At 40.2% G+C, this 16,330-nt stretch overlaps 2 protein-coding genes and 1 pseudogene across 2 annotated transcripts; 2 read left to right on the top strand and 1 right to left on the bottom strand.

The window, feature by feature from the left end:
• The first annotated feature begins 376 nt into the window (after window positions 1-376).
• On the top strand, window positions 377-1,327 carry LOC100751709 (vomeronasal type-1 receptor 4-like). Its single transcript, XM_027434445.1, has one exon. It carries the CDS (start codon window positions 386-388, stop codon window positions 1,325-1,327), a length of 942 nt encoding a protein of 313 aa, XP_027290246.1. The 5' UTR covers window positions 377-385.
• A 4,306-nt stretch (window positions 1,328-5,633) lies between these two features.
• LOC103161395 (vomeronasal type-1 receptor 4-like) lies at window positions 5,634-6,524 on the bottom strand. The gene has a single exon (XM_027434446.1). The coding sequence runs from the start codon at window positions 6,522-6,524 to the stop codon at window positions 5,634-5,636; it is 891 nt and encodes a 296-aa protein (XP_027290247.1).
• Window positions 6,525-14,293: 7,769 nt separating this feature from the next.
• Window positions 14,294-15,256, top strand: LOC113838937 (annotated as a pseudogene).
• Window positions 15,257-16,330: the final 1,074 nt, after the last annotated feature.

Genomic DNA, 16,330 nt, shown 5'->3' with positions numbered 1-16,330 from the left:
AGTCTTATATTATGTTTGTTTATACTGCCTGCCACTCTTCCTTGTTTCTCACAGGTCAACAGCCTATCATCCTGAATGTTTCATTCCTAGGGAACGTTATGGCTCCAATTCCATCAGTGTGTGCATTCTAAAGTACTGAGAAATCACACAGTAACACACATGGAAAGTAGCTACTCCTGTAAAAATTATTAGGATGTGGTCTTTTTTATATGGTCAAGGCTGGTCTTGAAATCCTGAGTATAAATAACCCTCTGTTTCAGCCTCTCTGTAACTCCATGGATTAATGGTGTCTTCCTTCTCCCCAGGATACAATCATCTGTCTTTATTCATTTGACCCGAGAGGTACTCTGGCTGAATTCTAAAGGAATTTGTGCTGAATTAGAGAATGGACTTCTGGAATCTGGCGACTAGAGTCATTTTCTTATCACAAATTACCACGGGAATTATGGGGAATTTCTCTCTAATTTTCTACTATCTAGTCCTTTACTACAGAGAAAGCACATTAAAACCCACAGATTTGATTCTTTTGAACCTAATGGCAGCCAATGCCTTGATCATTCTCTCAGCAGGAGTGCCCCAAACAATGGCAGTTTGGGGATTGAAGAAGTTCTTGAATGATTTCGGATGCAAGATCCTACTGTACATTCAAGGATTCAGTCGAAGTCTGTCCATTTGTACTACCTGCCTCTTGAGTGTCTTCCAGGTCATGACCATCAATCCCAGGAAATCCTGTTGTAAAGGTCATAAAGTCAGAACTGTAAAGTATATTGGCTGCTCTCTTTCCCTGCTCTGGGTCTTGTACATGTTGATAAATTTCATTTTCGTTATGTACCCATTTACCAAAATTAATAGCAAAAATGTGACAAGAAAAAGAGACTTTGGATACTGCTCTATTGTAGGACATGACGAAATCAGTGACTCCCTCTATGGAACATTGGCGATGTGCCCTGAATTCTTCTTTTCTCTGCTCATTGCCTGGTCCAGTGCCTCCATGATTGTCACTCTGTACAGACACAGGCAGAGGGTTCAATACATCTGTAGTTCTCATAGTTCCAGTAGAAAATTCCCTGAGTACAGGGCCACTCAAAACATTCTCTTCCTGGTGTCTACCTTTCTGGCTTTTTATACTGTCTCTACCGTCTTGCGAAGCTGCATTGCTTTTCTGTATAACCACAACTGGTGGCTGGTGGACATCACTCACCTCACTTCCCTGTGTTTTCCCTCTTTTGGACCCTTCATTCTTAAGAGTCATTACTCTATTGTGTCAAGATTCACTTTGGCCTGGATAAGAAAAAAATTATCTCCTTATTTTATTATAAGTATGTAAAATATGAACATTTCACAATATCAAATTGTATACTCAATTAGCACCCCAGGAAATCAATAAAGAAAGTTAGGGATGTATCACCTTGTTTTTCTATGATTGACCAAAGTGAGTATGGGAGCTTCATCAGCTTCTTGAATTAGTGGCTTATGTGAGCTCTTCACACTGTGTTTGGCCCCTTGTACTCTCCACCTTTCAGATAATAGCATTTTTCCTTTGCCCAGATGATGTGCAAAGAAGCTAGTGACCCAGCTGCAAATAGAGCTGCCTTTCCCGTGTCTTTCATCCTGTCAGGTAATCGGGGCTGCTATTTCACAGACACCTTATGGGTACTGTACCCTAACTGTAAGGCAAAAAGAAACCATGGCTGGCCATAAACTTGTGCTTCATATGGCTCTTATCCCATGACAGCTGCTCTAGCCCAAAATTGGTTCAGAAGTCCTCTTCAGTGATACTTTCCCAGATAATTTGCTTGTTTCAGAAAAAAATGCTGCTTGGCTGTTCTTAACCTTGTAACAGCAGTCCTCAGCAAAGTCTGGGAAGTTTGGGCATCTCCCCTAGCTCTGTTGGACTCAAATTCTGATCCATATCTCTCACCTCACACCCAAATCAATTAAAAATAAATGTTTTTGAGATGTTCTTGAATTTTATTTGCTACTAATTTTTGTATTTGGCAGAGAAAATACTTTATTATCTATCCTGTCTTGATGAATCTAAAATTTTATGCCTAAACCACTTTCTATAATTTGTATTACCCACCTAAGCTATTCTTTTAGGCCTTAAACTGGTTTCTTAGATAAAAAGCTTAAACTTTTATGTCTCTTAACCTTCTAAGCTTTACATCTCTTTTGTAAGTTTCTTTTCTGAATTTAGTAACAAAGAAAATGGTATAACTATCTAGTCTTCAATCTCCATTAGAGACCTGAGAAGGACAAAATATTACCTGAGTATACAGGAAGAACAGAAAAAACAACTTCTAAAACTATAAAAACTACAGAGATAACTGGCCTCCTGGACAACCACTCAAGGTTCCTTTGCAACATTGGGTCATCTATCTTAGGCCTACAGGCCTAGAATATTGAAAAGTATTTTCTGGGAAGCAGAATTTGGCAACGTTCAGCAGTTGCCTTCTTTTGTGTCCTTGCCAGCAGTGGAGGCAGGGGCAGTTTCTTGTCAAGTGGCTAACTTTGACATGATAAAGGCAAACTCTGTATGGAGGTTCTTCGATGCCCATCATCTTCTCTGAAGCAGAATGGTGCTGCTAGGAGATTAGTCTCACTGTCGTGTAAAGCCTTATGTTGTTAAAACATCTTAAACGCCATATTCTGTAGACCTACTATTTTTTTACCTTTTTATTTAGAAGCAATCTTATTTTACATATCAATCTGTCCATTCCGTCTCCCTCCCATCCTCCCATGTCCCCTAATGACCACCCAACCATCCCTCATCCACTCTCCAAGGAGAGTAAGGTCTTCCAATGGGAATTTTCAAAGTCTGTCACATAATTTGGGGGAGGGCCTAGGCACTCCTCTGTGTATCTGGGCTGAAATAGTATCCACCCATAGGGAATGAGCTCCCAAGGTCCATTTGAGCACTAGGGATACTGGTTCCATGGTTAGAGGTCCCATACACTGCCCAGGTCTCCTAACTGGCACCCACATTCGGAGGGCTTGGTTCAGCCCAATGCTGGTTCCCCAGCTTTACGACTGAAGTCCCTGTGCTCTCACTAGGTCAGGTCAGCTGTTTCTGTAGGTTTCTCCAACAAGGTCTTGACTCCTTTGTTCATCCCTCCTCCCTCTCTACAACTGGATTCCAGGAGTATGGCTCAGTGCTTAGCTGTGGGTACCTGCTTCTCTTTCCATCCGCTACTGGATGAAGTCTCTAGGATGGCATATAAGGTAGTCATCAATCTCATTATAGGGGAAGGGAACCAAAGGCAGCCTCTTCACTACTGCCTAGATTCAACTATGTTCATAGCATCATTGCTTGTAATATCTAGAACCTGGAAGCAACTTAGATGCCCCTCAACTGAAGAATAGATGGAGAAAATGTGGTACATTTACACAATGGAGCATTACTCAGTGGAAAAAAACAACCAATAAAATCTTGAAATTTGCAAGAAAATGGATGGAATTGGAAGAAACCATCCTGAGTGAGGTAACTCAGTCACAGAAAGACAAGCATGGTATGTACTCACTCATGTATGGATACTAGATGTAGAGCAAAGGATTACCAGACTACAATCCACACCACCAGACTACAATCCACATTTTATTAATAGATCGCCTTTCTCAAGGTATATAATCTGCAAGGAGTTTCCTCTCCCTTTATCCTTCCAGGGTCTCCACACTTTCCCTGCCATCAGATCCACCCCTTTCTGTCTCTCATTACAAAGGAATAGGCTTCTGAGATACAACTACAAAACACAACAACATAAAATAAAATAAGATCAAACAAAGCCGACAAAATGACAGCCCACGGATTTGGAAAAAGATCTTCACCAACCCCACATCCGACAGAGGGCTGATCTCCAAAATTTACAAAGAACTCAAGAAGCTAGTTTCCAAAACACCAAATAATTCAATTAAAAATTGGGTGCAGAACTAAATAGAGAATTCTCAATAGAGGAATCTAAAATGGCTGAAAGACACATAAGAAAGAGTTCAACATCCTTAGCCATCAGGGAAACAGATCAAAAGAACTCTGAGACACCATCTTACTCCTGTCAGAATGGCTAAAATGAAAAACACCAATGACAGTTTATGCTGGAGAGGATGTGGAGAAAGGGCAGCACTCCTCCACTCACGGTAGGAATGCCAACTCGCACAGACTGGTACTGGGGCCTAGGCAGTATCTGGGTGTGTTGGATCCCAAATTCGAGTCTCTTGAGCAGTCCCCCGGCCTCAGGAGTCACCAAGCAGGGTAGCAGAGGCCAGACCGGAAATAGCCTCTAGTCTACCTGGTCCGGTGGACAGAGGCAGGACTTGTACTGGGGACCTGGAAGTCTCTGGTGATTTGGATTCCGCAGGAATGGGATCCCAAGAGAGTCCCCGGGCCTCAGGTGTCTCTGAGCAGGGCATCCGAAGCCGATCTGGAAACAGCCCCTGCACTACCTGGTCCGGTAGATGGAGGCAGGACTGGTACCCGGGACTTGGAAGTCTCTGGGTGTGTTGGATTCCGTGGGAATGGGATCCCTGATAATAAATTTTCTATTTTCAACTCTGCCACTTTCTCATTCTGTGATAGATAAGGGCATAATACACAATTGCTAGCGACAGTGTAAAACTCTAAACAAAGCTCTGTGGTTGCAGCATAGCTATTCTAAAGCATGGAAGTAAATTGAAATATACTGAATTTGTCTCTATTTCATTGCAGCTCTTTAATGATTTTTTTGTGTTCATTAAAATAGAGTGATTTTAGGTTAAATTGAAGTGGTATGACAATTTATCCTATGATATAGGGATGGCTAAACTATATCCACTTGTCAATGTAGGACATCACACAGATGGACTCAAAGACAGATATCACTTAGTTATCTTATTGTGTGATGCAAAATATTCTTTCTTTTTCCATTTTTATTGAAAATAGATTATTTTGTTATACAATATATCCTGATTGCAGTGTCTCTTCCCCCTACTCCCCACCTCCTCTTCCATGCTCACACACTTCCTCTCTGTCATTGTGAAAGAATAGGTTTCTGAGACATAACAGCAATGCATAACAAGATAAAACACAATTTCATTAAAATATCTCATTGAGACAGCACAAGGCAAACCAACAAAAGTAAATGTCCCAAGAGAAGGCACAAGAATCAGAGACCCCCTCATTCATAAACTCAGCAGACTCATACAAATGCTAAAGCGACAGCTAGAATATATATGCAGAGGACTAGAAGAAAAATGCTTGCGGCTTCTGTCTCCCTGAGTTCGTAGGAGATTTGTTCATTTGATTCAGAGAGCCTTGTTCTCTTGGTGTCATTCATCCCCCTGGGTCTTACCCTCAAACTACCTCAGCTCTGATGGGCTTGTCTGAGCTCTGAGGGTATGGATTTGATAGAACCATTGAATTTGGCTTCTCTGATGCCATAAATACTTCATGTTGATACTTCATTACTGACAATGATCTGATTGAAAAAATATTGTACCAGTTTTAAAGTTTACATCCGTACTTAGGTATTTTCCAGATTCGAGATGAAATGTAAGTAAGTAAGAAATGATAAAATGATAGAACACATTAGAACAAAAAGAATAGAAAGAGGGCAGGCTATAAATGTTAGGACTCTCTGACGTGTAACATATGTTGTTTGTTATTAGCAGAGCCTGGTAACTAGGGTGTAGTGTTTGATGAGAAGAAAGGGACACAATGCTGGAAAGCAAGCAGCTGTGGCTACACTGGCATGGACCAGCCACCTACAGGTTCCGTTTACAAAAGTTAAGCACATGGTTAAGATACCAGATGCTGTATAAAAGAGCACAAAACTGCCGACTAGGACAAGGATGGTTTGGGTGGCTCTGGTCTCGGGAGATGATTTGGGACACAGAACTCTATGCATGTATTGGACCCTCTGCTTGTGCTTCAGCAGGACGAGCACCATGGAACCACTGGCCCATATCATGAGAACCAAACACATGACATCAGAGGAGCCCAATAAGATAACATATAAGGCATACGTTAGATTGTGAGGTTTGGCCACAGCACAGTATAGCAAATCACGAAAATCAGTGCAGTTTTTTCCATCCCCCAGGTCTGTCACTAGCACAGGAATGAGGGCATTTAACACCATTTGCAGGGACCAACACATGTTGACAGAAGGTCCAATGACATTGTAGGCTCTTGCTTTGAAGTGTTTGTACTTGGCATTCCTTGGGGTGATCATGATGGCTTGGAAGAAACTTAAGAGGGCTGTGGACCCAAGGGATACTCCTCTGGCAACTCTATGAAAGTAAAAGACAAGTTTACATGCAATGGTATCTAAAAAATATGTCCAACCAAAAGCAGCCATTGTCTGAGGGATTCCTTTACAGAGCAGAACCATGAAGTTAGCACAGGTCAGGCTTTTGACAATAAGGTCTGTAGGCCTGGCTCTGACCCCAGAGAATTCATTGATGATGAAACAGCAAAACAAGGCTGAGTTCCCCATCATTCCCAGTGTAGTCTGGGACACAAAGATGATCCCCATGGCCAGGTCTGTTGATATCATTCTGTTTAATTTGTGTGATTATTACTTAATGTGAGACCCAGACATCTCTAGATAGATATGAAGAAGTACTGTCTTCATGCCATGTTAAATATTGTGTTTCTCAGCAACCAGAACATTTCATTGTTGAGGAATTAGAAACTGTGTCATTTTCATAAGAAGATTCCTGAGTTTGATAGCAGGTTGATTGTGGTGGTATGTCAAATCTATAGGGTCCTTCATTTTGAGTTGGCATATTGTATAGTGCCTCATAATCAATATTCCGTTTAAATTTGTTGCTGCCTTGCATCCAAGGTTCCATTTGTAAGACTGTTAAGACAATTAATCATATTTTAGTAAGATAAATACAGACAGACAGACAGACAGACACAAACACAGAGAGACTCAGTGGGAGAGAGAGTGTGTGTTGGAGGACCTTCACTGGATGTTTGTCTCCCTTTAACTGCATAAGCCTAAAAACTGCAAAGCTAGAATGCATTCACCTTTGCACACTGACATCACTCTAACTCCCAGATTCCCCAGATCCTACCAATGGCAAAAGAAAGGCCTAGGCCCTATCCCAAAGGATATGACACACTCTGAAGACCCCCATGGAAGATCTCACCCTCCCTGGGGAGGAGAAAGTGTATGGGATAGGTAGGGTGTTAGTGGGGGGGGCAAGGGAGGAGGGGAGGGAGAGGGAACTGTGGTTGACATATAAAACAATCTTGTTTCTAATTTAAGTAAAAAATGGAAAAAGAAAGACATAGCAGGATTGAAAACATATAGAACAAATAGAGCAATAATCATCAGAATGCATGCAACATTTTTCACCAATTAAAATACATCCTGCTAGAAAAGAAAAACTAATCATATTAAAATCGTATATTCATTCTTTTCTCTGTTCCATTTAAGAAAATCCTTCTATGTGTTTGCAAACAATCCTGTGATATCCTGAAATATTTTTAGACCGTAATCACATAAGTATAAAACACAATTACCTAAAGACAATAATGTGGATTGTATAAAAATAATTTTGCCTAAAAATTGAATTCAATAAACGTTAAAATTGCTTCAATATCACAATTACAGTGAGGAAGACTTTTGCCTTCTTTTTTCTAATGTAGTGTTATTCACACCTGGAAAAGTTCACTAATGCGGTCCACTTGTCTAAATACAATCCAAATGAAATGATATCTACATAAACCTATAAAATACATAATATTTTCAATTACACAGAACAAAGGTATGTACTGGGTCTGCACATATGTCCCAGTAGTACTCAGAAGAGAAAATCGTGCCTATTGGTTAGATCTTCCAAAACCACTGATGTGAGCATTCATCCCCAACTATGAAAATATGAACTTGGTACTGTATGACAAACCCCATTATAATCGCTTGCTGTTGGTATCTACAGATATAGGACTTTTCTGTGTTTTATGTACATGAATACAACATTGGATCTTCATTACAGTTACTTCCTTCACAAAAGGAACATAGCCTCTTAAATCCACTGTGCACTGAGGTTTGCACTAGTAAAAAGAAAACCACCAATTCCTCTGAAAACCAGAGTTCAAGGGGGATTTATACAATCCAGCATGGATAGCTCATGTCTGTATGAGAGCAATCTCTTAGCTCACTGTGGCTGCCATGAATGTAGCATCTCACTGAACAGAGCCTGAGACTTCTAAAGAGAAGGTGTGAGGAGGTGAACCCATGAGCACTGTTACAAGTGTCTCAATCACAAAGATCCCACCTCTGTCTTATTAATAACCAACAGCTATGACCTTAGCAAATAGTTCTAAGAAGATCTGAAAAGAACTTAAAGAACATCTCACGTACAGATTTCTTACCGTGCTGAGGCATCAGGTGTAATCAGCCCCCGTGCTGGTGTCTCTACTGAAAGAGAAAGACTCGTTCAGTTCTGTAGTCACACAGATTGCAGCAGATTGCCCTAACTTCAGCAAGCCTTCAGGAAAGAATTCAAGACTCACCCGAGAAAGTAAATTTCTCTGTGATGGGTGATGCTGGATAGAACTTCACTGGACAGAGGGACGGATAGCCTGTATCCATATAGGAACAAATCCCCTGCACACTCTGACTGACATGTTGATATACTTAGACCCCATTTCCCTTGTGGTCCAGATGATGTTACAGGAGGAAACCTTGACACTGTCTGATGAAATGATATCACCCCTGAAGTACACATCTTTACATCACAGACTGAGAAACTTTCAATTGGGTTGAACTGCAGAGGGACACGATGTCTGCATTTTTCTCTCTTGGGTGTTAGGACACAAAGGGAACCCAGGGCACTGGAGGAGAGGGATGGATTCTCAGGAACAGTGAGTGATGGCAAATGAGAAACTCTGCATGAATGTTGAATTGTGGAGCTACTTTCCCCAACTTTTACAGAATATATGAGTAGAAAATGACCACACACACACACACACACACAGAGAGAGAGAGAGAGAGAGAGAGAGAGAGAGAGAGAGAGAGAGAGAGAGAGAGAGAGAGAGAGAGAGTGACACACAGAGAGAAATATAAAAATACCAAGTCAAATTATTTTCCAGAAGCCAAATACCACCTGCAGCATTTTTGTTATAGGAACAAGGCTTGGATTAATTAATAACACATTTCTCAATCTCTGTCACAATTTAGGAAATACATTGTTAGTGTAATTTAAGAACACAGGAGTTAAGTATGCATTATGAAGATGAAAATTTCAAATAGCAAAAAATATTTTAATAAGAGGAGACTTTTTATATAGGTACTGGCACCTGGACTGATTGGTCCAAGTCTACAGTCCGTAGCTCTCCTAAGATGGAAAAACTAGTCCTAAACACCCAGAACTCAAAAGGCAAAACTCACAATATTACATATATTCTGCCTATATTTACATAGATTATGATTTTGAAAAAATGTCTTTCTCAATTGTCCTAGGCAGCTTTGTGAGCAGAGTAAGGAGATTAGATTACAAGAGCAGAAATAGCAGTCAGTCTTATGACCTACAGTCATATAGGAACAGCAAATTTTACAAGATTAGTATATTCACTTCTGAAAAATGGGAATCGGCTGGTGGGATACAGCCTACATAATTTAAAGGCATTTTACTTTATATATACACCTTAAGCATTGGATATTAAAAACTTATATGCATTGGAGGCTAACATACTTCTGTAAGTATGTTACCTGTGTATCGAACAGAACAACGTCTTGCCTTTTTCATTCTGAGGATCTACAACTACCTCTCCTGTCTGTGAGGATCTGTACATACAGCAGTTAGCAGTGACTTCCAGACAACAGCGAGATGTGTGGAACCAGCCTCAGATAATTGTCCTTGTAGTTTGTTATACGTTATGTGCGTTTGTGAATTCATGACTCTCTCTCTCTCTCTCTCTCTCTCTCTCTCTCTCTCTCTGTGTGTGTGTGTGGTGTGTGTGTGTGTGTGTGTGTTTGTGTGTGTGTGTGTGTGTGTGTGTGTGTGTGTGTGTGTGTGTGTGTGTGTGTGTGTTTGTCCTGGTATGAAATCTGGTTTACTCTGTAACTGAGCTTTATAAAATGGGATGGCGAACCGTTTATATCCTTGTTCACATATCCTTCATATATCAGATAGGGTATAACCTTGAGTGGGAATCATTAATGTGACTTCCTATACAAGACCTGAACAAGGATGATACTAATATACAAGCTTAAATGGAAGGAATGCGTCTCATGTATCCTTAACTGTAGTCAAAGAACTTCAGGCAACTGGACCCTAAGCTCATGTCCTTATGAAGAAGGATAATTATATCTCTTAACACGCATCAGATTATCTTCTTTTTCATAGTCCATGGTGGTCAAACAGAGGTCCACCATCATTCAAGGTGCTGAGAAGAAGAGACTCCATAGGACCCAGCTAATAAGAGGGACATCTACACCACAACTCTTCCTCCAACAACTCAGGGGTATTATGGAAGAAGAGACAGAAAGAATGGTAGAACATTGCAATTGTATATATTTCTATGGAAACAGGATTTGTACATAGAGGACAGAGCACTTGCACTAGTGAATTCACCTGTTTCTATAGTAGGCAAAAACATGCACATGATGAAGCTAAACAAAATTTCAGGAGATTGGAAGTTGCCATGATGTCCTTCTCATAGCTGAGGGGCTATGAACCACAGATGACTTATGGGAGGGCTGTGTCAGATTTCTTTAGTGATTTGTACTTTGAGAGGCTTCCTGTGCTTCCACAGAGGCCCTTGTACTAAGAACATAAGAGCATCTGTAAGTTCAGCCAGTGGTTGTTTTCTTCTGCTGTTCATTTGTTTTGTTTATTTGTTAGCAACAAGTGAAATTTGGAGGGAATTGTGGTGTGGTTAAATAAAAGACATGACAAGGAGATAATGGTGGATGGATTTGAGGAAAAATATGCATAAATGAAATACTCAAAGAGCATTCTACTTAATAGTAGTAAATATTGTAAAACTTAAAAAAACTTAATTCATACCAGAAGAAGTCAGAGCAGCCTAGATTCAATGATGCATAGATATTTCCTTAAATTTTTCCAGAATTTGACATCAAAATTTCTAGCACCTTGCACTGGTGACACAGTCAGCCTTCAGGGATAATGAAAACCCAACTCCTCTTCAAAATCATGAGATGTTCATGAGAAATATATAAGCCTGTCTTTAATTACCAACTGGAAGAAGTTTGATAAATAATTTTGTCTCCCAAAGACACACTGTCAATTCCAGTGCAGGTGACATGAAAATTGTCATTATGAAGGGAGGTAAGATCACAGATTTTTGAACCATTGTCTCAGACTTGAGCTACCCTCCACTCTCACAGTGCTGGTTATGGTGAAGTCAGGATATGTGTAGTGAGTCCACAACAGTGCAGATATAAGAGGCCAGGGGATTGCACTATATTGCAGAGTGTGTTTCAAAGCCAGAATTGAGGAGACCTGTGTAAGAGCTTCTGTCTGATAATGGGAATCTCAGGTAGAAATAGGTTTGTAGAACATAGAGGGAAGGCATAAGGATAACCACATTGTTAAGAGGTGAGTGAGAAAGAGAGATATAAGTGTTTCTAATATTATGACAGTCCCTGTTTTTAATGTAAGTCACCCATTTAGGGAGACTGTAGGTAGCACCAGGGTAATAGAGTCCATCTGTGAAGATGCTCAAGGATTGTGGTAATAAGCCAATGTGATAATTTGTCTTAACTCACATGATGTGTAGACTAGTTTGTGGGTAATATTATTACTGGGGATCTTGCCTGGGTTTTACTCTTACACGAAGAGTTAGAATAGAAATACAAGAAGTACACAACCATAGGAAATTGCATGATGTCCATCTGATTCTGGCATTAAATGTATTTTTATGGAGGAGTACATTTATATGTTGTAGAGGTAATTTCTGTGTCTGCCTTGAGTGATACCTGGTAAGATGACTGTTTGAAACTTCCTTTTAACTTGGGACGATGAATCTGAGGGGAAGAGTACCAGTAAGAGTATCAGACAATGACAGCCAGGTCTACATGTGTCTTGAGTTTTCGCTCCTGGTTTAGTTATAGTCAAATGTTAAGCATAACTTCATTCCATGGCTGATTTCTCTGATTATTGTTGCCGCTAATGGAACACAGGGCATTGTGCTTGATGGTTCAGGGCCACTAATCTCATTTGTGTCCACACTTTGTGTCCACACTTTTTATTTCTGCTTAGAAAATGTTTACATTTACCCATTCTTTTTTAGGCATCTCACATGTATCTCTTTTTTAGTGAATTATAAAAGATAATATAATCAGTTCATCCATATAAGAAATAGCAAGTACATACAGAATTTTAAATGAAATATTTTAGTAGCTTAATTTTTTTCACATGCACATGTACTTTATGTAGTATTTTCTACAAAGTAATTATATTAGTAATTCATCTGTAGTTACCACTCTAGACTTTACCTCTCAAAGATAACAATGAATATTTCTGTGGACATCCATCACGTCCATATTTTCCTTGTGAAAGGAAACTGGGAAATGGCACAACTTTCTGTCATATCAGAGCATACTTAGTATACTGTGTTTTGGTAAAATAATTAAAGTCATATATGCACTTGTCATTTGCCTGTTGAAATAAGCAAGTGTAACAAAATGAAAAGTCATATTTAAAAAGATTATATTATCTGTTGTGATTTTGGGGGTCATGACTGATTTTCTGAATGTATTTATGTACACTATGAGAACCCATTGTCTACAGAGGAGGGAAGAATGTGTGTGAACACTCTGGAACTAGACAAACACGTCGTTTAAAGCTACCATATGGTTGTTGGGAAAGAGCACTCAGTGTTCTTTACCACAGAGCCACCATTCTAGTCCCTACAAATGAAAACTGTCTACAACCAAAATCATATAACACAGCAATGAAGTAGACACAATGTCAAGTGGGGAACACAAACTGCATATAGACTTTGGAATGTTTGTGAAACTGTCTCATGGCTTTTTTGACCAGACTAGGGTGACGCTGTTTGCTCCACACTAGTAATGTTAATGCCCTTTCAGTTTCTATTCTGACACAAACAGATTTCAGATTTAAAGAGGTGCTTACCACATGTGTGTATATGGTTTGGTCTTGAAAGTTGAAATAAAAAAGATCAGTGACTCATTATTTATTATCATTGTTGAATACTTACACTTAGTACTAAAAATTACACTGTAATGATAACTCTTTCTGTCAGCTGCCTGGGTTCTGCTGCTGCTTTAGGGCCCACAAATAACACACAAAGTCTTATATTACTTACAATGCTGCTGGCCAATGACTAGGATTTCTTAGTTGCTATCTCAGTCTTTATTATCAACCATAACAACTGATCTATATAGATTTATAGGGACTTATCTTACTGAGGACGCCGGCCTTAAGTGTCATCTATTCCTGTGATCACAGGGCGACTCCCTTCTTTCCTACATTTCCCAGAATCCTCCTTCTCTTTTATTCCTGCCTATCTTGCTTCAAAGGTCTCAGCTCATTTCAACACTCCATATATACATGCTAAGATCCTCAGCTTTTACCAATTCAACCCCAGCTCTTGATTGACAGCTGAGGGTCCCTATATGGCTGATGAGTGTGAGGGGAACAGTATCTCTCTGGGCCACCTTGTTTCAGCCAGGTGCTGATTCATAGCAATTACTGTGTGCTTCTGCAAGGGGATCTGACCTAATTTAAGAAGTGTTAGCAGACACCATTTCTCATGAGGATAGAGTGTGGTGTCCTAAGAGAGTCCTTAAACTTCAATGTACTGATGGGATGTTAAACCCAGTGCCATCTTTTCTATCATTCCCACACTCGACTTCTGAGTGGTGCCTGATTATTCCAGACAGAGTTCCAATACAAAAAAACGAACGTTCCTGAAGTTGATATCATTCATAAGATATTATCGTTCTTGCAATTTCTCCTAACACAGTTTGCTTATCTTATTATATTATGCATTCTTTGGCATTTTACCATATCAATTGTTCCCTTCTCTCCAACAGTTCTAAACTGAGGGGGGTCACGTGTGTGTGTGTGTGTGTGTGTGTGTGTGTGTGTGTGTGTCTGGGGTGTGACTTTTCAAAAGTGCTAGCTCATAACTCAGTATGATTTATTTTCACGTGTTCAAGGCCAGCGCTGAACTACTGTGCCTAAAGGACCCTGAGCTTCAGTGTCTCTGTAGCTCTGTGGTTCAATGCCATTTTCCTCCATCCCTGGCTGCCATCATTTGGCATTATTCATTTGACTGGAGAGATAGCATGATCATGTTCTTAAGGAAATTGTGCTGAATCACAGAATGAATATCTGGAACCTGGCAATCAGAATCATTTTCTTATCACAAACTACAACTGGAATTCTTGGAAATTTCTCTCTTTTGTTGTACTATCTATTACTTTATTGTAGAGAACACACATTAAAGCATACAGATTTGATTCTCACACACCTAATGTCAGCCAATGCCTTGATCACTCTCTCTGCAGGAGTGCCCCAAACAATGGCAGTTTGTGGATTTAAATATTTTGTGAATGATTTTGGATGTGTATTCCTATTTTACATTCAAGGATTTGCTCGAAATGTGTCCATTGGCACTACCTGCCTTTTGAGTGTCTTCCAGGCAATGACCATCAGTTCCAGGAAGTCATGTTGGAAGGATCATAAAGCCAAAACTACAAAGTGCATTCACTGCAATGTTTCCCTACTCTGGGTCTTCTACATGCTGATACGTTTCATATTCTTGAACATATTTATGAAAATGAATAGCAAAAACATGACAAGAAATCGAGATTTTGGATATTGCTCTACTGTAGGCTGGGATGAAATCATAAACACACTCTATACAGCCTTGGTGATGTGCCCTGAATTCTTTTTTGCTGTGCTCATCACCTGGTCCAGCGCCTCCATGATTGTCACCCTGTACAGACACAAGCAGAGTGTTCAACACATCAGAAGTTCTCATGGTTCCAGGAGATCCTCCCCTGAGTCCAGAGCCACCCAGAACATCCTGGTGCTGGTGTCTACTTTTCTAGCTTTTTATAGTCTCTCTACCATCTTGCGAGGCTGTATTGCTTTTTTGTATAATCACAATTGGTGGCTTGTGTACATCTCTCGCTTCACTTCTCTTTGTTTTCCCTGTTTTGGACCCTTTGTTCTTATGAGACATCACTCAGTTTTGTCCATATTTAATTTGGAATGGTTAAGAAAACATTTTGCCTGATTCCTTTTTAACTGTGCAATCTATAAGAGTTTTTAAAAATCAATTTTATTCAAATGAAAAACAATCTTATTTTGCATACCAATCTCAGTTCCCTCTCCCTTCCATCCTCCCATGGCCCTGTCCCACATTCACCCCTCATCCACTGCCCCAGAAGGGTGAAGCCCCCCATGGGGGATCATCAACATCTGACACATCATTTGGTGCCGGACTCAGGCTCTCCCCTGTGTACCTATGCTGAGAGAGTATCCTTCTGTAAAGAATGACCCCAAACCCATTTGTACACTAAGATACAGAGGCTGCCAGAGGCCACATAGACTGCCCAGGAATCCCAACTGGGGGTCTTGACCACTTTGCTCATCACCCCTGCCTCTCTGCAACTGGGTTCTAGGAGATCCCATCAGTGTTTGGCTGTGAATCTCTGCTTGCAGCAGCTAGAGGATGATGTCTCTATGATGACACTTAGTGTAGTCATCAATCTCATTATAGGAGAAGGGCTTTTAAGGTAGCCTCTTGACTATTGCTTATATTCTTATTTGGGGTCATCCATGTGGATACCTCGATATTTCTCCAGTGCCAGGTTTCTCTTTAACCTGTAATGACTCCCTCTATTAAGATAGATGTTTCTTGCTCGCCTTCTCTTTTCCTCCCCCAACTTGATCTTCCTGATCCGGCATGTTCTCCCTCCCCTTCCCATTCTACGTCCTCTTCATCCTTCCCACTTTGCTTACCCCAAGCTCCAAATTTGCTCAGGAGATCTTGTCAATTTAACCTTTTCCAGGGGACCTTGTATGGTTAAGAAAACATTTTTCCTGATTTTTTTTGTTGTCTTATCCTGCCTTCATCTACCCAATGACAGTTCCAACCCCAAGCAACTCTGTCATTAGTTTCTCAGATAAACTTCCAAAGGTGTTTGCATGCAAATAGGCATGAATAAAGATTTGTTTGTTCTGATGTTGTGTTGTGCTTTATAATTGAAGTAATCACACCACACCTGACCAAACTGGATCATGGGGACAGGGAGAGGAAGGAGAGTCTTCACCCAGTTGCTGTTTAAGCAGAAACAGACACCCACAGCTAAGCACTGAACCATACTGTTGGAATTTAGTTGTT

This window comes from Cricetulus griseus, unplaced genomic scaffold, assembly GCF_003668045.3.
Source record: "Cricetulus griseus strain 17A/GY unplaced genomic scaffold, alternate assembly CriGri-PICRH-1.0 unplaced_scaffold_242, whole genome shotgun sequence".
Classification (NCBI taxonomy): Eukaryota; Metazoa; Chordata; class Mammalia; order Rodentia; family Cricetidae; genus Cricetulus; species Cricetulus griseus.
Note: the sequence above shows the minus strand (reverse complement) of the source record. Positions and strands in the feature narration are given on the sequence as shown.

Bases quoted from the DNA above. Each gene is read 5' to 3' on its own strand.
- LOC103161395 (XM_027434446.1), bottom strand. From the start codon at position 6,524: ATGATATCAACAGACCTGGCCATGGGGATCATCTTTGTGTCCCAGACT.
- LOC100751709 (XM_027434445.1), top strand. From the start codon at position 386: ATGGACTTCTGGAATCTGGCGACTAGAGTCATTTTCTTATCACAAATT.